The sequence below is a fragment of the Neomonachus schauinslandi genome, chromosome 7 (genome assembly GCF_002201575.2).
Source record: "Neomonachus schauinslandi chromosome 7, ASM220157v2, whole genome shotgun sequence".
NCBI lineage: Eukaryota > Metazoa > Chordata > Mammalia > Carnivora > Phocidae > Neomonachus > Neomonachus schauinslandi.
The window spans coordinates 102,053,347-102,076,187 of NC_058409.1; the positions used below are offsets into that span (position 1 = coordinate 102,053,347).

The window sequence follows — 22,841 nt, forward strand, 5'->3', positions numbered from 1 at the left end:
ATGTTTGAAATTGAACTCATGATTTTTTCCTTTCATATGTAATTTTCTTCTTGCATTCTTTATCTTGTTGAGTGGCTACTCTAGCCACTCAGATAAATTAGAAATGTCAGTCATTCTCTGTCCTTTCTTATTCCTCACGCCTAATATGTTACTGAAGTCATGTGCATTCTACTCTAAAATACCTCTGAAATCTACCTTTTCTCCATGGCCACATCATCATTAGGTGGTCATTCATTTTCCATTGGATTATTACAAAAGTACTGACTTTAAATCCATCTTTCATTGGACTCCTATGGTTATGTCTTTGAAATACAGATGTGATTGTGTTACTCTTATGATATGGAAAACCTGAAATATTTCCTTGTTGCCTACCAGATAAAATCTTCTATGGCACTCAAGGCCAATACTATTACTTACAGTGACTCAGTACTCTACTCCCAGTGTATAAGCTATGCTCTCCCAAAACTGGATTATCCAACCTTATGAGAACACATCATGTCCTTTTATAGCTCTGTACCTTTGCTCATGTTGTTCCTTTTTCCTGGGATGCTTTTCCCACCCTTTTTTGTAGAAAAATTCTATTTATCCATATACATCTGGCTCAAATATGACTTCTTTGGTAAATGTGTCCCTGACTCCACTACAGAGAATTATTTTTTTCCTTCTTCTGTGCTGATTACATACAGGCCTGGTTCCCCACTGGATTATGCACTCCTCAAGGGTACATCGTGTTGCCTAGAAGAGTTTTTCCAACCGAATCGTCCCTAGCTGGGGATGCACAGGATATTTGACCTGGGTTGTAATTCTCTTTCTTTTTATCTTCTTAATCATACAACCTTATATACAGCAAGAATCCAATTTTATTGAATTAAGCAATGTAACATATCCCAAGTCTGGGAAAGAATCCCATCTTAATAGGTGTTTCCTACCTTTTTTTTTGTTCCCATCTGGTCACAGGATTTATGTTGTTTTAAAACACTTGTGTCCTACTCCAGGTAGAGCCCCAATTTAGAGTAATATCTGAGAATTAGAGGTGGTGGAATTCTTTGAACTATAATTTCAAATTAGTATAAGTGGGGGAAGAAAGCTGAACCCCAGGGACAAGTGAAACATACTTGATGTTCTCCTAGAATACTGCATCTTATTTATCACATTGTTTTTGAAATCTGTTTGTGTCTTTTTGCACCTCTAGATTCTGGAGTTCCTTGAGAGTGGGGAATACATAAATAGTCTAATTAATCCTGTGTTCCCCACATCTGCCCCTATTTCTAGCACATGGCAGGTATTCTATTAATAGTAATAATAACTGCCTTTGAGTATTTATTTTGTGCTTAGCATATATACAAATAGCACCACATCAAATCTTCCCTTTATAGATAAGGAAGACTTAAAGACAGTGAGTGGCTTCTCCAAAGGGCACGTCGCTGGTCAGTGAGGTAGCCTGGGTGCAAATCTAGCTGCGTTCACTCCAAAAGGGTTGGAACAAAGGGAAGAAGAGTGCGCTGTTAGAGAAATGGAAGTCAAATGAAGTCTGGAGTAGGTGACAAAGGTTTCTACGGGATGTATGTTAAGACAAAGGAAAGGACTAGAACATATTGCAGATAGGAAGGGATACGGGGACCAAGAAAAGAATAGGAAAAGTCCTGGAGGCCAAAATTATTAAAGTTCTGGAGGCTTCTTTGTTGTCCTGACTTGTCTGATCTAGCAAAGAGGTTAAGAGCAGGGCTTCGGAGTCAGACTGCGTGGGTTTGAATCCCTGGTTTTTCATTCCTCAGTTCTGTGGACTTGGGCAAGATCCTTAACTCCTGTGAGTCTCAGTTTCCTTCTCTGTGCAATGGGAATAACAGGAGTTATTCGCTTCAGGGTTGTGATAAAGATTAGATAGATTAATCCGTGTAAAGTCCTTGGCACATAGTAAATTCTTAGGAGGTGTTTAGCTGATGTTGCTGTTATAATAATTATTATTAGAAGAAAAGACACACATAGATGAATCCAACTGATCCTTGTATCTTAGCATTACAGGGGTGCCATGGGATATTTTAAATTTGAGAGAAACAGGTAACACTAAGTCTGTTGGATACTATACAAATTACTAGTTCAAGGTAATGCATATCTTAACATTAGATCACGCTGCATTTCTTTTGATGGTGTCGTGGCTTTGCAAAGCTGAGTTGCCAGCAATTACTGGGATCAGAAGGAAGTCTCATGTAAACATTAATACAGAAGAGAAAAGAGGGTGGTAGTATCCAATCTTATTCTAAGATTTGGGAAGTTATGCAGCGCTCAACAGTAACACATGTATCCCATTAGAAAGTCGTTGTGATTATCTTAGAATGAAAGAAAAATATTACTATATTATTTTTTCCTCCAATTTCTTTGTTTTTGTTTTTTCTTTCAAATGGCTACTATGTTATTAGGATATAAATATTAGGCTGTTTGGACCTAAGTAGTTAATAAACAGAGCTGTTGGCCATTTCTTTTTGCTTATAGGCACTGTGAAAAGATTGCTGAGCTGCCCAAGGTACTGTGAATGGAGAAAATTTGAGCATCTTTGGAGTAGATAATGAATAAAGATACAATGAGAATGTGTGTTAAGGCTAAAAAGAAAAGGGTTCTGACTCCCATTCAGAGGAGACTTTCTGGCTGATTCTAAAGCTAATGATACACAGCAATAATAATCATATAGGTTGGGTCAATACTGAAAAGGGCTGACTTCATTTATTTTTTTTTTTTTTTTTTTTTTTTTAAAGATTTTATTTATTTATTTATTTGAGAGAGAAAGAGCACAATAGGGGGGAGCAGGAGAGGGAGAAGCAGACTCCCTGCTGAGCAGGGAGCCCGATGCGGGACTCGATCCCGGGACTCCAGGATCATGACCTGAGCCGAAGGCAGTCGCTTAACCAACTGAGCCACCCAGGCGCCCACTTCATTTATTTTATATCAAGATGCCATTTAGTTGGAGTTTAGGCTGATAATAATGTCTAGTCTTATCTGCAAAGCCATTGTAGCTCTCTACATAACATACTTGTTAGGAGTGCTCTTTGCCTTATTAAAATATTACCAAATAATCAGTTAATCCTCTAATCCCTAATCCTAGTTACAAGTACTTTCCTGTCTTATTAGTGGAATTAATGGATTATTTGGAGTCACTTTTATTTCACTTTTCTTGGGACTTTTTTCCCCCTCTCAATCTGTCTACAGAGCCCTGCTATAATAACTTCATTATCCAGCTCTTCTGAAACCTGTCTACTGGTTTAGAGGAAACAGCTCTGTGAACAGTGGGAGTAGTTTTTCGAGTTGTCTCATAAAACCGTGATATTAACAATCACAAGTAGGACCTCAGCCCAGAACTCTGTGGTTGGTTAGCGTGGGGCTCAGCGAAGGGTTTCTTCGCTTTGGAGTCTGGACTTGGTGCTGTTCCCTGCTGAGAGCCATAAGTTACTGGTAGCTTGTTCTAGGAGAGTAATAAGTATTGTTGTTTAGCAATTGTGTTGTTGAAATTCAGCTCCACTATGTCTGACAGTATTTATCTAAAATACTTTCCCTGGTGCGTGTTCAAGTTCCAGTAAACCGTGTCTTATTGTGCGACCTTTTCATTTTCCAGTGAAAAGGGATCAGCTCGTCAGATAAAAGCTACAAGCCAGAGTACAGGAAAAATGCGTGCTCAGAAAATCCAAGCATGATTGAAAACAAGATGTGTTAAATCAATGCGGTTTATCGCCTGCCTATTCCCGGCAATTGCTGTTCTAAGCTCATTCTGAACACACTGGATGATAAAAGTACGGTGTCAAGCAGTCGCTGGGGTGGGAACGCAAAGAAACATGTTTATCAGACAGGCTGGGTGATTTTACCCCCTTGATAACAGTTATTGTCAAAACTCTTTGGGAAGAAATCTGAAGAACAATTATAGAAGGAATATTACTCTTGTTATATCAGAAGATATGCCAGTGGGGAAGAAAATTATGGATTTATCCTTAAATGCTAAGAAAGACAGACTGTGTTGGCTTTCAATATTTAAACACCGTCATCCATTACACAGCGAAAATCATCCTTCTCTTCTAGTTCAAATGAGCAAATCTGGCTTTGAGACCTAATCATAAATGATCCAATTTTTTTTTTTTTAATTCTAAGGTAAAAAAGATGGAAAGGCCAGAAAAAAAAAGATCATGAATATCTTTAAGCTTCTGTTTGCTGGAGGGATTTAATTTTAGTTTTAAACCTATATCAAATTTGGAAATCTAAATTAAGTCTCTTGAAAGGCCAAGCTGTTCGGATCACATCATATGCAATAACAGGGGCAACTTTTCTCATCAACTTTATTACAATTAGAGAGCAGTACAGTTTTCCCTAATTATTGTACGTTCACCTACTTCCCGTTTTAGATAGAGTGTAACCCTCCAGGGCAAGAAAGGGGTCTGTTTATGAAGAGATGCTCCACTTCTGCCAGTGACTTCTCACCAAGGATCATTTAGAAAATACCAACCGGTTGTGATAGGAAATAAGTGGGTTTAATGTAGCTCAACAGTGTTCTGTGTTCTCTTTTCCCCCAAAGACAAATCAACCTTTGAGAGCCCAACTCAGACCTGATAGAAAACATAGTTTCTTTTTTTTTTTTTTTAAAGATTTTATTTATTTATTTGAGAGAGAGAGAGAATGAGAGAGAGCACATGAGAGGGGGGAGGGTCAGAGGGAGAAGCAGACTCCCTGCTGAGCAGGGAGCCTGATGCGGGACTCGATCCAAGGACTCCAGGATCATGACCTGAGCCGAAGGCAGTCGCTTAACCAACTGAGCCACCCAGGCGCCCAGAAAACATAGTTTCTTGATCATTTGTGGGGAAGGTTCAAAATACCAGGGTGGCCTCCCCGCAAAAGGTCTGTGCTTATTGATGGTGAGCTTTAAGTAAAGAAGGCAGGCTGAGTGACTTGTTTGCCTGCACGAAGTCAAGAGTCTGGGCACCAGGATTCTTCCTCAGGGTGGGTCTCTGTTTCACAGATACTTAGTGAAAAAGAAGCCATTTAATCAATGTGCGAACAGAACTTGTCAATATGTTGCAATTTGGGATTCATCAGTATTAAAATAAAGTAGCCCTCCTGGAAGAGTAAATAAAGCAGTGAGGCTTTTCTGATTTATACAAAGCCAGCACGGTCTGTGCCTCAGTTTCTCACCTTAGAATCGAGAGTAATGATTTTTTTTTTTTGAGAGTAATGATTTTTGACATGTGTGTGATGGCGTATTGAAGGAATTACTGAGATAATGTCTATTAAGCACTTGATATTACTGGGAAAAGGGTCTTCTATGACCTCAGGGTATGTATAAATTGACACCTCAACAAGTAATCTTTATGATCATTAATATCTATTAAAAATCTTCAGAGGTCCTTATAACTTAGAGAATACATGAGTTTTAGGATGCAAAAATCTTAAAAATTAGTTGTAACCCATCAAAGTATAAATTGGTATACATTTGGTAAAGGATACTTAGGAAGTATAGGTATCAAAAGACTTGAAATATGCATATTCTTTTATCCAAGAATTTCTCCCGAGTGTTGTTCATTACAGCACTTCTTAAATCTGAAAATTTGCGGCGGGGAGGGAGGAAGCATACATCCTCATTAACAGGGGATTTGTTACAGAAATTATGGCCATCTATATAATGCAATATGTTACAACCCTTAAAAAGAATGAGGTGGCTATAAATATGTATATAACCTATATTTATATAAAACAATATTGTGAAAATGCCTGAAAGCATATATACTAATATAAGTAATGATTGTATATGAATAGGGGTATTACGGGGCTTTTTTCCTCTTCTTTGTATTTCTTTTGTGCTTTTTATACAATAAGAATGTATTAGTTTTAGATTTAGAGAAACAGTAAAGCTGTTTCCATTTTAAAAAACAAAAGCAAGTCACTCTTAACTCTTTCTTCCTGCTCTTGATTGCTTTTGCTTCTGGAAGAGTTACTAATATCCAAATGTACATGGGTTCTTTGTATTCCAACCGACAGTCCTCATGGTCTTCCCTCTCTGTGTTCCAACATCCTGGGCTCCGATCCTATTTCCAGCTCACTTTCTCTCTCCAGTCTGTGCCTTGCAGGCTCCCCCGGGCTCCACTCCTTGTAAAGAGGACTTAGTTACACAGGCCACCTAGTACTGCTGACTGCATCTTTGGTAGAGAGAGGTAGTAATTCCTTCACTTGATTTTTGAATCTCAAAGTTGTTGCCACACATCCAGAAGTTTGAAGACTACAAATAAGAAGTCAGGGCACTGTTCAAATCCAGATTAGAAATTTTCCTTTGGCTCCTTATGTTGGTAAATTCTGCCCATGTTGGCTTCGTTCTGACACCCTTCTGGTTCAGTGACAGCCTTCTGCAGTTCAACGAGCCTCTTCCCAAACCTCTCCTGAGCCTCACTGGCTCCTGAGGCAGGGCTATGGGGTGTACAAGCATTTCACATTGGAAGCAGGGCTCCACTTGCAAGGGATTTGGTTTTAGGTTTCTTAGGGAGTGCATCCCAGAATACCGTTCACGCACTAAACGTCTAGGAAGATAATGAAATATCCAAGTGGCTGGAAATGCAACAAATTTCCTCATTAACCATATTTCTGGCTCTTGTTTAGGTTTGTGGTTGATTTTTCGGTTTATATATTTTAAAGTCAGTCTTAAAGATAGGTTTGTGAAGATAACTTGCTGTTTTATTGTTTACCTCTGGTTGTTAATTTAGTGACTGAGGGAAAAATGGGGCCATTATGGAACAAAAAGGCTCGCCTAACACATATGTAATAACTCTCATGCCCAGAATGGATCTGCCTTGAAGGGAAATGCTCCACTGTTACTCCTTTAGTTCAAATATAGAGTAGTCACCAGGGAAGCTTGGAGACCCAGGTGCTGGTTTTATCATTGCCTCTGCTATGAGGTTTTATTTATTACTTGGCATAGAGTCTAGATATTTGTTTGGACATTAAATGGCAATAGAATATAAATATTACCTTCCTAATATCTGCATTTCTTTTTATTTCCAGTCAAAATGACATCATGTCACACAACCATTAAAAAAAGGAAATTAAAACCCCAGAAATATGTTAAAGCGCTGCAGTGAGTCGCTGAGCTATAAAAGCAGGGGAACTCTGCGTGCTAACATTGGAATGGTACCGAAAGCGCTTTTCCTGCGCTGTTTGGGAACACAGCTCTCCAGCCCCTCATTTCCATTGTTTCCAGGAATACATATTCGAGAAGTTAAGGAGGACGGAGGAGTGATTTCTCTAAGAAGAAACTCTGAAAAGAGAAAAATCCATTTTCATAACTGAGAATGCATCCTTCTTGACTACATGATTTTAATTTGCAAATAAATCCCCTTAAAGAGAATTTCCTTATTTGATGTGTTTGTGAAGTGGATTAAAAAAAAAAAAAAAGACTAAAGGCATGAAAAGGCCACAAACGGCATATATATTTAGTTAGGATTTACTCATTACTAGATGTTCTGAATGGATTTTGTAATCTTTTCATTAGTATTAGTGCATAAAATCGAGTTGTATTATTTTAAATGTTCTTTGCATATAGCATTTCATGTTGCATGGACATTTGGACACTGCAAACAATAGTTTTGTATAACCAGAGCTGTTCTGTCTTGACCAGGACCTCAGTTGAAGCCCAGAGAAGGGCTCTGCCTAGATGGGTGCTGCATAGAAAGTTACTGGTTTCCTTTAGGGGAGCCTGAGATTATGAGATTGAGAAAGTACCCAAAGCCATTGATAAGCAGTTCCAACATAAGGCCAGATCTAGGGGTTTGATTTTTTTTTTTTAAGATTTATTTATTTATTTTAGAGAGAGAGAGTGGGCGAGAGCATGCACGGGAGAGCGCGGGGGAGGGGGAAGGGAAAGGGATAGAGGGAAAGGGACAGAGAATCTTAAGCAGACACCCGGCTGAGCACAGAGCCCAATGAGGGGCTCAATCTCAGGGTCCTGAGATCATGACCTAAGCTGAAATCAAGAGTTGGTTGCTTAACCGACTGAGCCACCCAGGCCACCCAGGCACCCCTGATTTTTTTTAACCACTTAATTAACTTTTACTCTTTGAAAAGTAATGAGTTGGATGTCCCTGAAATGCCAATATATCATTTATATATATATGCCCATGCATATATCACCTGCTTTCTACCAACCTCCACTCCCCAGCGACATATAGCTATGAGTGAGAGGACTCTTCGACAATCTCAGCTGATACATCTGCCCTGCAAGCTTGCTTTCCTGTGTAGAAGCATTTGCTCTTGCTTTCTGTGCATTTGTAGGAAAGTTCCAGACTCACTGTAGCATATGTACACAGCTGTATGGGGTCCAACTGAGCTTACTCAGCTAACATGTATCTATCTCCAAGTTTAAACAGGACAGTGGAAAACATCTTGAATTCAAATGTCTGTGGCTCCTCAATCCTCTGATTGCCCTTAAATCCATGTGTCTTATGAAGTGTAGTGGGACCCTAGGGAAGGCTTCCTGCGACACTGGAGCAGAGGTGGTGACCCACCATCTAAGCCTCAGGAAGGCAAGAGGGTACACTTCTGAATGGAAGGAAGCTGTGTTCCGACTCTACAGAGTAATTCATCCCTCTTCTGGGGTTGGATTACATATACCTTTCAGGAAGTTTCTTTTCCAGGGCTTTTGGTGTTGCGACACAAAACAGTTAATTCCTACAAATGCCGTCTGGACACATGGTAAGCACTAAAAATGATGATTGAATCAATGGAGAATTTACTATCTTGTGGAATTTTTCAAATGCCTACATTGCTCCCATTCTATTCTGATGATTTAAAAATTGGGCCTTTTTAAATTTGGGATTACAGATTTTTCTAAAGCTCTGAGCTTCCCTTATTCTGCTACTGTCCCTGCCTGGTTTAGGATGACACCCTTTGCAGCCCTTTTCAGAGACTGTGGACTAGGTGTTTGGAAGAAGAGTCACATAATGCTCTCTCATCCTTGCATTCCTTTTGTAGTTTATAGCTTCATCTGTTTTTTTCTTTTTTCAACCTGAGATGCTCATGCTTCTTTATTTGTGGTTAATTATGCTCAGTTAAGTTTTTTTCTTTCTCTGCTAGATTCTCGGAATTGTCCCAAGTTTTAGGGGGGAAAATTGATTAGTCCCATTTCTACTGGTGCCTCCTGAGCCCTGTGCTTGAATACAATGAGGTCACTTTGTTGAAGGATTAACTTTATATTACATTCTTGCAGAGTAGACGTATGTCCCTAAGGTACGACTACCCCCACTGATGAAATAAATATACCATTCTTTATGATTCCTCCTCGTTACCCTCTCTGTTGATTTTCAGAGAGTTTATGAATAGTCACATATTTATACAACTGGCCAAAAGTATACTACTTATTTTTCTTATGGTCTGTAATAACCTATGCAAGGTTATTAAAGGGTATACAGACCCCTTTTAAGGCATAGTTTCTTATGTCATTACTTTATACAAGGAGGTCAAATTCCATCTCAGCAACAATCTCTTGCTCTTAACCTTTCCCTCCGATTATAAAAGTAATATATGTTCATTGTGGAAAACTCAGAGAATACACAACACAAAGAAAAGGAAGAAAAGCACTTTAAGATCCACTTTTTTTGAAATAACTACTGTTAAGCCATTTATACACACACACTTTTTTATTCTATGTATGTTCATTTTCTAAAAAGTAATCATATTATACATATGCTCTTGTAATCTGCTTGTTAACCTAGCAATATATTATATGTCAGTAAATATTCTCCCCCCACATGGCATTGCTTTTGAGGACTGTATCATATTCCATTCCATGGGTATGCCATGATTTAACCATCCTGCTCCCTAGACATTTCACCTGTTTTTGTTTTTTGTTTTTTAAGTAACAGTTTTTATCAGATGGACCTTCTCACTCAGGGATCAGTTTTTGTCCTCTGGTCAAAGCAATCAGAGAAACCATCAGACACCTTTGAATTGAAGACAATGAGCTTTGTCTTGCATATTTTTTATGCTATCTTTGTCTACAGCACTGGACCATGCCATTGTATTATTCAATACCTAAATTAGGGGCAGGTTAATGTATTTAAAAGTATGAGTGTAGAGCAGATCATAAAGGCATGGGAAATAAATTAAAAGCCTTTGTCTTACTATCTGAAATATTTCCCCCCACATAGTATACTTCCATAGAGTGGATGCTTATTTTCCTTTGAATAATGGGTTTAATATATCTAACTCAATTACTCTTTGTGGCAGCAGAATGACCAACACTATTATCTGCAATTAAAAGAACCAATTCAAATATCTATATGGAACTAATAGCTAAAGAGCTGAGGAGAAGTCATTCTGCTCTGAGTTGGCTGGATGGACAGAGAAGCACATCCTCCCCCCCATACGTCAGACAGTCATTCATTTAACAACCACGGGTTTCTTGACACAGTAGGAATTAATTCATTATGCAAACAATCGAAGGAGCAAGTCAACAATTCAAGTTTTATTGGTGGCTTAGACTGAAAAATAAAACCAAGAATTAGAATTTTCAAGATGCTGAATTATGTCTCCAGATATTAAAATGATACATTTAATTGTCTAAAGCTATTTTTTATGGTTAAACATCTTTGATGGCAATTAGTATTATGGGTGGGGGATGGATGTGATACATAACTTAAACCTAGGTGCCCATTCCTGTCCCTTTCATGCATTTCTTGATTAAATACCGTGGGTTTTACGAGTAACAGCTTCCCTGCATGGAGTTCTATGGCTTTTTCTCTACACGTCTAATTTGAAAAAAGAATTCTTCTCAAGGGTTTAGAAAGTAATTCATAAAATGGGAGGGATAATAAATATTGTGCCTTAACTCATATACTAGTATAGATAGAGAGATTTGGTACACCTGGGTATAATTTTAGTTAATTTCCGCAAGAGACAGGTTGAAAGTTTACTGTTTGGCAGCGGGGGAAGGGGGGGGAGAAGATGTCTAAATCTCATATTTGCAAAAATGATTACATTGTCTTAAATGAAAATGCTACTCTATTAGCAACTTCAATAAGCACTGCATTTGGGAAAATATCTTTTCAATAAAAAGTTACCTGAAGTTCACTCCAACTTAAAATATACAAGTGAGGAAAAAGTACTTACTCTGATTTATGTGTCTTTTGGTGGTGTAATTATTGGCTTTTTACTCACCTGTGTAAAACAATGTACTTTTGTAAATGGATTTCTGGCCACTTTACGCAGCTTTTTTTTTTTTTTTTTTGCCATTTTTTTTTTCCTTACATAAAAAGTAAGCACTGTCAATCAAGGAATTTTAAGGTTTATTTCCTCTTTAGAAATGATTGATAGCCTTTTAGATTTACAAGTTGACAAGTTAAAGTGTTCTATTGGTATAATTATGTACTAAATTCACAGTCTTTCAATTTAAATGTCCTTTTAAAACCACAAGATTATCATACCTGTATTTTGAAAAGTGGGCCAGTCAGTTTGGGTTGGTATACAAATTGCTTCCATTAGCCTTGGGACCTATTTGAATTTAATACAGTTTTTTAAAGTTAGTAGTAGTATGAATCTTACTTTTAAAATTTAGCTTAATGGAAATGCATTTTAAGTAAAGCATGTGGCAACTTGTTTTCTAATGTATAGCTAAATGTCAGAACTACAAAGACTGTCTTTTTACTCGGTATGGTAGAAAAAATGTGGTTGAAAACATTAGTTACACTAAAAAAGAAAGGAAGAAAAACACTCACCCACCCACCTGTCTATTACTTAAAGGATATGGGGGATGTGGGTAGAGGACAGAGCTGCCATCTTTTCTTGGTCAGATGAGGAAGGCTGAAGATATTTCGTATCTTGGGAAGAAATTTTGAAAATTATAGACCAGAGTCCACTTCGTATCGCATTTAATTTAAGGCTGCTTTGGAAGAGAGTGTAGACAGTATGGGTACAATAAGGCCCATTGTCTCCAAATATTATTACAGGTTTGCTCTTCTTCTAGTCTTTTTAAGAATTTTTCTTGGAGACCCAGCTGCTCTAAGCTAGTGCTCCCCAGAGGCTGGTCTTCTTCCTGAAATAATATTGATGTTGGTCAATGAGTCTGTCATTTTAGATATGAGGGTGTTGTATCAAGGGTATTTTCAACACCTATCACCTTGCAGACTCTATCCAAGGGTAGAATTGGCTTTCTATGCCGAGAAGATCCTGTCTCCCTGCCTCTCACCCCATTCTTGTGGGCTTAATGGCCACAGAGGCACTGAGATGTATCTGCTGAGGTCTACTAGCCATTTTTCAGTTAAGCAAGTACTTGTCATTCTCCTGCTGTTTATAATCTATAGACACCCTCAGACAAGCCTTTGAGTGTTTTGACCTGAGCTTCTAACTAGTGAATCCTAAAACTTCACATCAAATGCCATTTCACTTTCTGTTTTTGATTATGTAAGGAATATAGAATTTGGGCAGAAGAACAGAGTCCGGGGCCTGCTATTAATGTTCTTTTGAGTGAGTCACTGCCTGCCGTGGTAAATAGCACAAGTAGATGGTGGAAATGTTCAGCAAGGCGATGGTGCATCTGATCACCTCATGATCGAATTCAAAAGTATAAATTAAACTTTGGACTTCCAGTTATTTCCACACCATCAGTGTTATGGTCTGTTTTATTTCCTGAAATTGTTCTAATCATGTGACTTCTTCATTGCAGCGCTCAACGAACCCACCATCGATTATGGTTTCCAGAGGTTACAGAAGGTCATTCCTCGGCACCCTGGCGACCCTGAGCGTTTGCCAAAGGTCAGGATACCTCTTTTTTTTGGGTTATAGTCTCTGGACACTTGGGCTTAAGTGATGAGCAGAAAACTTTGCTATTGATAAAAATTAGTTCATAGATTAACAACTCAATATTTGTGTGCTTTGTGTCCTTGGTACTCTAAGGTAAACAATACCAAGAGTAGCAAGCATTTATGTGCCAGGTAGTGTTATACTTATTTTTACATATATTATGTCATTTCTTCCTTTCAAAAGCCCTCTGAGGTTGGTACTGTTACCTTTATTTCAGAGAAGAAAATAATCAAGCAAAAACAGGTTAAATCATTTGCCCAAGGTCACATAGCATGTAAATTGCTAAACTGAGCTTCAAACCTATACAGCCTGGCTCCAAAGTCCAGGTTATTAGTCACTGCATCACACCAACTCTCAAGAGGAAAAAGAACACTGCCTTTCTACTATGTGAGGATTTATACTTATCCCCGGTGCAGCTAGAGCTCAAAAGAAACATATTGGCAGATCTTGCAACTGGACAATTTAGACAGAGCCTCTTACCACCAGAGGCATCCTACTTAACTGGAAATACGGTACAAACATGTGAGAAATTAAACAAAAATTCAGGACAGAGTGATACACGTCATGCAGCAGTATGTTGTTAGTTGCCAACACAGAAGGGAGGAAGTTTACATGTATTGACTTCTCTTCTGTACCTGTTGTCAGTGCCCCATCTCTGTATCCGAGGACCGTGGGCCTTGTGGCAGAGAGATCATCATACATGACCAATGACAACGGGAAGTATTAGGTACATTTAAAATACAACCCAAGTTCTGCGAGGACTCAGAGTAGAGAATAGTTAAATGCCAAAGAAGTTCGAAGTACAGAATTAGTGGGACTACCATTCACCATTTATTGACAGTAAAATGAAGTTTCATTTACTACATAAATGAAAACTATTACAAATTAAATGAGTAGATGAGAGGTGCTCTCCTTGCCAGAGTAAGGCTAGAGATACGTCCTTTCTAAGTCTGTTTCTCCTCATAAAACACTTACAAAAATGAAGTTGGCGTCCTTCCTAGCTCAGCAGACTTCTTTGGGGGATCAGTTTATCATCACATCCTCCCTGCGAGCCTGGTGCCCTGGACAGCAGAGCCACCTGTGAGAATAGGCCTTTCCCAGGAGAAAGGTGTCCCCCCAACTGATGCAGAGATGAAAGGAGCCAGTAGGGGAGGGGAGGACCCTACCTGACCGAAGAGAAGAACTGTGACCAGCAAGAGAGGCTCTTCTCTGCCCAGACCTGGGGCTAGAACCACACAGTCTTCAGTCTCAACCTTCAGCTTCCCAGCATAGCCTTCTGCCCAGTGCTGTTCACCTCAGTACAAACTCACTGCAGAGGAAGAAATTGTATGATGTGTCAGTGTGTTCATATCCTTGTCTTTGAAGCAGGCCTCCATCCTACACATCCTTCTCTTTTACCCTGACTTAGTCTTGGGGAGCAATTAAATAATCTAATAGTAATAGTGAACAGCAATCTCTGTCTAGAGTGTAGATGTGCCTTGGAGAGATTTACTTTTAAGTTCCTCTGTCCAGCAAGAACCTAACTCCCATGCATTTCCTGAGGGACTGTAATTGGTAATTTTATAGCGCAGTGATGTAAACGACATGTGTCCACCTAACGGTCAGTGCCTTAGGTGTCTCAGTAGTAGAAAGAAGGCATGGCCACAATGCCAGATTTTTCTTATTTTCCATTTAGGGACTTTACATTTGGCATTTGATGTCTCTAGAATCTGCTAAAGGGACTTGAGAATCAGATTGGCAGGTGTGAGACTCAGAGCAAGGGCACTTACTAGCTATGTAACTGGGGTCAAAATTCTTTTTTTTCCCTCCAAGATTCTTTACCTCTCTGTGCCTCAGTTTCCTTCTTTATCAAATGGAGATGGGAATATTTTCTACCTTTTCTGGCTGTTATTTTAAAAACCACTTATTGAGCACTCAACAAAAGGCAGCTACGATTATTTGCCAGTTGAGTAAGAGTGGCATTGTTGCTTCGGGGGGCCCTTCCATCCAGTCTCAGCAGAGCAGGAAATCTAATCGTGTGAGCAGTTGCACGGGTGATTTATCTTCTGTGCCTCAGTTTCTTCATCTATAAAGTGGGGACAATAATCGTGCTGACTTCATGGGGATCACGTAAGGATACAAAGAGGTACTCCTGCAGGTGCCCTCCAGCACTGTTCTCTGGCTCACCATTGCCTCTCAGTAAGTATTGATCAAAAAACAGAAGATAAAGCTGGTCTGAAGGTTGAGGTCTAAAGAAGTCAGGAAGTACTTTTCTTATTCGTAAAGAAGTAAGAGAAATAGGAATATAGGGCTGAGTTTCGTGTATTTTTAAAGACATTTTTACAGTCGCACATCACATTCAGAAATGGTGAGCAAACAGCACGGATACGTGTCACTTCATCCCCGGTGGCCCGATGGTGGAATTCCCAGTCCTCTTTTCCTGGGTTTGGGAGGAGTCATCAGGACACAATGGATTTGTGTGTTAAGGAAACACTCGGCCGCCTGCATCTAGCCACCGGACTGTGCAAGGGCTCTGGCTGGAGCCCACCCCAGGAAGCTCTCTGTGTGACTCAGATCAGCGGGGCTGTCCTGGCTCCGAATGTTAAGGTGGAGTGAGAGTTCAAGAGCAGGGTCAGGAAGTGGCGGATGGAGCCAGCTTGAGGTATTCCTGTGCACTTGGGAGATTTATACTCCTGCTGTCCATTGTTAGGGGGATAAAAATGGGCTCTGCCTTTCTTAGAATCATGGTCAGTGTTTGTCAAACAGGAGAGTTTCAGTGAGCCATGGACCACACACCTTAAAAAACAAACTGCACTTTATTAAACCCATGTGTTTGTGAATAGACAAAGCTAGATTCATACAACCACCCACATATTCTGTCAAATGAAACTGCTCCAAAGCCCAAGCAGACGGCTTTCCATAATAATATGCCTTTGTCTACCGGCTCGTGCTTTTTCAAAGAACTTGTGCATGCTTTGTTTTCTTGGAGCCCGACTTATAAGAGAAGTCGAGAAAGCAGACATCATTCCCATTTACCAAATGAGAAATCAGGAGCAAGCTGGATCCTTCTCCGTAAATCATGCTGTCCCTGAAAGTCACCATTAGTGATAGTGGCCGTATGCACAAATTTCAAATACTGTAATTATCCTAAGCCCGGGTGTGTTTTGGTTTCCTTTTTCATCTGCACAGGGAGAAGGGTGGGCTACGATTTTAAATGGAAGCTTTCTGTTCTGTTTCATTCGGACTCGCCTCCCTCTCTGGAGCCTGGCAGGAGGGAGAGGAACATGTGACGAACTTTGGGGTGAAGGTTGACTCTGCGGCTAGTGTAGAGGTGAGGGGATGGGGACTGCGGTCAGTCAGAGACTGTGAGACGCTGGCCTGCACGATGCATTCCAGAAACACTGGGCCTGGAGTTCTCTCTGTTTTGAAGGCCAGAGGTGTCTCCATCCCCTTCCAGTTGACTGCAAGTTGTCTTTCCGAGTGGTCAGTGAGCAGGAGCACCGAGGTGGGCAGAGTGGGCAGGGCTTGCGGCCTTGCGTGGGTTGGCACCGGGTCCCAGGGCACGGGTGGTGCTCCGTCACGCCTCTGCTGCACCCAGCGCTGCCTCATCCAGGTGCTCGAAGAGCACAGAGGTCGAGAGAGTGGGCTGTCCGCCCAGATGCACGTGGAGCTTGAAAACCAGATCCACCGCTCTGTGCAGTGACTTGGCCTCTCCAGCCTGTTGCTCCTTCTTCATGCCGTGGCCCCGCAGTGTTGTTGTTGGGCATTGGGGAGAGAATCTCGGCAAAGGGGCCTCTCCGGCAGCTAGCCTGACTTCAGCACATGGAGGCTCCAGTCCCTGCGAGGTGGCTGCTCCCCATTCCACAGGACTCAGAGTTCCAGATGGCCGGCGACTTGCCGCGACCTCACAGCTAGCCAGTGGGAAAACGAAAATGTGAGTCCTTGGGCTTGACCGCCTCACGGTTAGCGTGTGGCCACATTCCCACTTCGCCTTCAGATCTAGAAAGCCAAATAATCCTGTCTTGAGGTGACTGGCTCCTCTCCCCTGTCCCTTGCCTACACCTCACCCCTATCCTACTTAAACTCTTGCCAGCTTTCTCTCATTCCCCCACTGAGAGGGGCTGGCGTGGGGACCTCCACAGGGCAAACGTTTTTTTCTGCAAGAGCCAGTCCCTCTTTTAGAGAAAAGAAAGCAGTTTGCGAAAAGTAACAAAGGCGGCATTTGTGTATTTTGCTTTATGGAGCTGAAAATATCTGGTAAATTGATCCAGTGGGAGTAATAAATACACATTACTTTATCTTGTTCTTCATGTCCTATACCCCTGAGCCTTGATAGAACAACACCACTTAATAGACTTAAAAAAGAGTAATTACACTCATTGGTTGTGTGATTTTTCAGCCCTCCCAGCCCTGCCTGACCTTCTAATTTAGCTCACCGTGTCTAACTAATGCATTTATATTCATCTTTTATGAAGCATGTATAGTACAGAATTGACTTTAGAGCCTTTTTCAAGCTGTCCTTCCAGGTCTCCAATCTGGTTAGTAGTGAGGAGAGGGGGAGCTATCCATCTCTATACATACACGTGTATAGATAACGCATACACATGGCTCACGGCATTTTTTTTTTATCCTTTATGAAACATAATAAAAAGTATTTATTATATTTTTACTTTAAAGCTTTTATACAGTCTAGCATTATTTACAGCTAAACATGCAGGCAAAAGATGCGAGTGTTTTAAAAATGATTACTGTTAATGTTTCTGCTTGTCAGAAGTGCTTAAATTTTCCTGCACTTTGTCTAAAAACTTAGTACTGTTGCGTTTTAAGAACAACACATTTAAAAGATCTTGCAAGTCAGATTTGCAAACACTGCTGACAGTTTGTGATGAATGATATTGCAAAATTTGCAAGATGTTTGTCATTTTGCACAGCCGACATATTAAGGAGCGGATTAAGAAATGCAAAACCCCTATGGAAAACAACCATCCCAAACAAAAACCAAAACAAACCTCAAGCAAACCTTGAACCCAGAGAGCACACACACCAGAATCTCTCACCCGGGTTTTCTCTCCCAACTTCCCACTCAGCCGGTGGAACCCAATTGTTCTCAGTGCATTTTCTCTCACCATATGGTCTCCTCATTACCATACACTAAGAGTCCATATGGGAAACTTGTGAAATGAACTGTATTCATTTTAACTGCCAGATGAGCAGCCTTTTGCTTTGCAAGCTTAGCTTAAGTCATCTGCTGTCTTCGTGTTGTTATGGCAACACGGCACCAATAAAAAATTCTAATCTACTGTAAGTGATCACAGTATTTTAAGTGCTTGCCTATAACTGCCCTCAAAGGGGAGGAGGGAGGAAGGGTTATAGTCTTCCAAGGAGCAAAGGGTTGGTGTCCATTCCAGCAGGTGTCGGTAAAGAAGCTGGTGAGATGGGGAGAGGTGCCAGGGTGGCCTGTGGTAGACCTGAATCGGAAGGGATGTGGATTGCAGAGGGATGGATGGTAGTGAGGATGGACTAGAGACCCTTCGGGAGGCTCTGGAAGAAAAACATCGACTGTCAAAAACCATAGTTCTTCCAGCAGGCGTGTTATACTCGGCTGGTGCTGCGCAGCCTGCCACAAATAAAACGCAAGATTCTGGACCACACAGGCAGCCAATCCTTTATGGTCGCTTCTCCTTCATTGGCACGTGAAAAAATCTCAGCCTCCATGAGTCTGCTCCTCCTGTGCGTGGGAATTAGTCATTTCCAACACCGTGCTAATTAAGACTACCTTAAAGTAATGGAAGTAGGCAGCAACATCCTTCAATACAAATCATTCTCACCTCCGCGGGCCACATGGTACGTTGCCTCTCTGTTGCTCTATCTGTATTGAAAGTGAATGTTTATAGTCTCAGTTCATCAGCTCACATTAGCCTCATGCTGCATATTTAAACACAGAACAATTTGAACACACCATGAAGGAAGACAGTGACTGCACTTTCATTTGGAACAGCAAGGGCTCATCTAATAATAATTTAGTAAATCAGCCATTTAGTGGCTCGGTTGTGCGCTGCATTGTGCCAAATATTATTCAGTTCAACTGTACACTTGCAGAATTGAAATTCAGACTCCAGTCACAGGCACTGTTTTTGCTCAATGGAGAGACAACACCCCAAATCACCCTCCCTAAAGAGCGTTCGTGTTTAGTGATTTATCATAAATACAGAGCTGGGGCAAAATAAAACTGGAGTAGGCTGTATACAATGTATTCTAATTATGCTTTTATTGTTTTAGTCTTTATGCAAAGACTCTCAGTGATTCAGAACCCACACTTGCATCAGTGAAAATACAAATAAGAAACCTTGGCATAACCACATGGCCTGTTCGCAGAAAAGGAGAGGAGTAAGGGTTTCAGAAAAGGGTAAAGAAAAACCTGTCATCTTTAGCTTCCACACTGTGACACTGGCCACCCTCTCACCTTGATCATTCATTTATTTTGGTCATTTGAGGAAACTCTGTTAGCATTTTATCCAGGAACCAAAATGACTCGACTCCGACAAAAATACAGAAACAAAAGCCAATCATATGGTATATTTAACTCTTAGAAAAAAGCACACTTGTGCTTGAACACAAGAAGCATTTTTGTCTCTGCATTCTCTTGTCAAAAACGCAAACTATGGAATGCAGCCCCTTTTCCTCCTCTCTCCCCTGTATCTGCCAGAAACCTCACAGGCTAATTCCACAACGTGTTTTGATAATGTGCTCAAGTTAGAGGCTTGGTGGCCCCTCTACTTATGCCTCTTGTGTGTGGGGGGGGAGTTTAGCTTTGTTCTGTGCACGCCCTGAAGTTGAATATAGAACCGTGTGTGGGGGTGGAGTAGGCATTTTTTTGGGGAAAAAGATTGTAGCTTCATTTAAAAAGCCCATGATCCTCGCAAGAACTATAATTTTCCCTTCTTTATTTTACCTTTGACTTGTTTTTTGGTAAGTTATCCCTCTCATCATTATTGTGTCAGGCCCATTTTAAAGATGAGGACACTGAGGCTCAGTAGGCCAAGCTTATGCAGCTGGTAAATGCAGGTTTTCTACCTCACCTGACTTCCTCACTGTTAGTCTGCTCAGAATCTTCCAGTGTTTTGCCAATAAGACTGCATCTCAAACAGCACTCAAGGCAGGTAATGCACATTGACTCTAAGAATGCATATAATCTGCCAGAGTTCTCTGGAAAATAAGTGAAGGTTATCAATATTAGTGCTGGCTATTGCTCAGGAAAGCACTAACTACATATATCTACCGAGCCAGGTGCTAGCATTAACCCTGCTTTACAGATGAGGAAACCGAGGCATGCATTCACAATGCTAGTAAGTGCCAGAACATGGATTTGAGCCAGCTACATTGAACCCCAGAGCTAGTATCCCTAAGCACTGCCTCCTAGGATTAAGAAAAAGGAATTTTGAGAAAAAAAAGGCAATTTTGCAATCCAGTCCTAAAAAAATCCTCGAGCTTGGCCAGGGCTGGGGAGTGGAAAAAGGGAAATGGTAGCATGGACTGAGGTTAGCTCAGAAAGGGCTGAGCCAAGCAAAAGCGGCAGCTGGTGGTGCGGATTAAAAACATGCACATACAAACATTGGAGATAATTCTTTTTCTCTTTAGCAGCAGAGTCATTGTCGTCGGGACTTGTAATGTCACTTACTCTATAGCTGAATTCTGGAAACTCTTTCGAGTTCTTTTTTAGCACTGAGCTCTTGATGAGGGTGACCGCGTTTATCCTACTTCACATCACACCCTGTGGGCAGGGGCATCGACTGTAATTACTCATTAGTTCAGGGAGAAGTCACAGGAGGAACAAGGGGCTAACTCAGATGTACCTCCCCACCATCCAAAACCCTCCTCTTAGACTGAAACCCTTAGAAACAGAGACACTAGGAGGTAGGTCTTCAACCTTGCTCACTATTTTCAGCCCTGAGTAACACTTCAATTAAGCATCAGAGTAATAAGAACAGCCCCAGCAGTCTCGAGGCAGTGGATTTTAATTGCAGTTATACTCAGGACCATCTGTAAAGCCTTGGGAATTTACAGGTATCATTTGTCTGGAGGTGCATATAGTAACCGATGATGTTTGACAATTTAAGAAGCAAAGCAAACTATATTTTTGCCTCCCTTAGATATCCTTAAAGTACAACATAGCTCCAGCGTGCATGTATCACTTATTCAAGTTTAACTATACGTAGTTGTCCAAAAATATAAATATACACGCATGCATTTGTACACACACACACCAAACGCATAGACATAGACATGCACGCACGTAGGTATGGCAGTAAATTTCTCTGTTTACTCAATGGTCCTTCTGCTTTCAAACTAGACATTTATTCCGCTTTGCCCTAGGGAAAGGGAATCCACACCAAAGACAAAGAGAAACAGAAGTAGTTAATTTTTGGCTTTTGTGTTTCTAAGAGCCCAGGCCTTGGTGACTTGAAAGATTTTCAAGGGTAATTTTGACTCTAGGCAGTTTTTGTTTCATGTGCTGACTTTACAACCTATCCCTGAAAAAGGCACCTCTGTCCATAGCCTTCTCTTTAAGCAGAGACTTTTATCCTGATCAGAAAGTCGATTTCCAAGGCCACTCAGCAGGACCTAACCCAGAGCGTCGGTCTTAAACCAGTACAATGAATTGGAATAAGAAGAGCCGGCCAGAGGTTACCAAGTTCAGCTCTGTACCTCCAAGCAGGTCATATTCACAAGGGTGCAGACACCATTTTTCACTGTATTTGTGGCGGGAAGCACCCCAGGCTCCCATCACCAATTACCATGACACCATTTAGAAGAGAATGCCAGGAGACCAAAAAGAGGGGGGAAAGCCATTGTCATAACTCTTCTCAGGAATACCTGGTTTCACAATTTATACTTAACTGCTGACACTTGAAAAGTCGAACATTTTGGTAAAATGAATCAAGCTGTAATGTTTCTTTTATGAGATCCCCTTGCAGGAAGGGGAGGTTTGGCACCTTGTGGAGACCAAGCTTAGTTATCCATCATAGTAGTCAGCTGTCCTAGCCAGCTTCTCAGAGGTCACGCGATCGAACCGACAGCTCTTACAACTATATTATTGCTTACGGAACAGGAATTGGGGCACCAGATAAAAATTACCTGGTCTAATAGGCAGCGAACAATTTTCACTCAATAAAATTATAAGCCAAATCATTCATTTCATAACACTCTGGCTAATTTATTTGTTGACCTTTTATTATCCATAGCTCTTCAGTGGTATTAACTGCAACTCAGACAAAATCTCTTGTTCATTTCGCTTCCATTGATTTTTTTTTTTTTCCATTGAGGCAATAATGGCTGCTTGAAAACAGCCTTTTTCTTTCCACTGTAAAAGTCAGTCATGTAAGTTAGTATGTCTTACGTTGATATAGCTGCCTTAGCTTACAACCTGCTTTAATTTCATGTGATTCTAATCAGTCTTCTCTACCATGTTTGCAACAAAGGCACAGCTTCCTGGTGTCCCTCTAGCCACATGGCATGATGGCACGTAATAATATGTTTGAGAAGGAAGAGAGCTCTCATCTAATCTGGACCTAAAATCAACTTTAAAATTAGAGAAGTTTCCCAAGCCCACCCACATTTTCTTTAGACTGGACTAAAATGACTCCGATGCCTGTTGTATTTATAGCAGTAGGCCCTTTCAGATTATTTAATTCCTTTGTTCTGGAAATGTCTGCAGATTTTAATTGTGGCTTGACTTTTATTTTTCTTTAAAGTCTATGGGCAATGAGTATGTGCTAGAACACTTGGTGAGCTTCAGCTGAAGCTTCTTATATAATAAAATACTATGAAGTCTTTAGAATGCAAGGTTGTAAAATATAATTGTTACAACATTTGGCATTTTATGCCTCCCTAGAAATATCCACTTGCTACCGACACCTCATCTCTGCTCCTCCTTTCCATTTCAATTTACTCTAAAGTGGTCCTTAGCCATAATGAGAATGCCCCTTTCAACAGAAACATGTTTAATTATATCCATGCTAAATGTAAGTGACTCTTCTCAGTCATAGGGC

At 40.6% G+C, this 22,841-nt stretch overlaps 1 protein-coding gene across 13 annotated transcripts in view; it reads left to right on the forward strand.

Annotated features, from left to right (window-relative positions):
• Positions 1-22,841, forward strand: part of EBF1 (EBF transcription factor 1) — a 394,047-nt gene that overhangs the window by 349,457 nt on the left and 21,749 nt on the right. For all 13 annotated transcript variants that reach the window (XM_021697812.1, XM_021697789.1, XM_044916873.1 and 10 more), the window contains one exon: positions 12,677-12,765. In XM_021697812.1, coding sequence (XP_021553487.1) covers positions 12,677-12,765 — 89 coding nt within the window. The remainder of the gene's footprint in view (positions 1-12,676; positions 12,766-22,841) is intronic.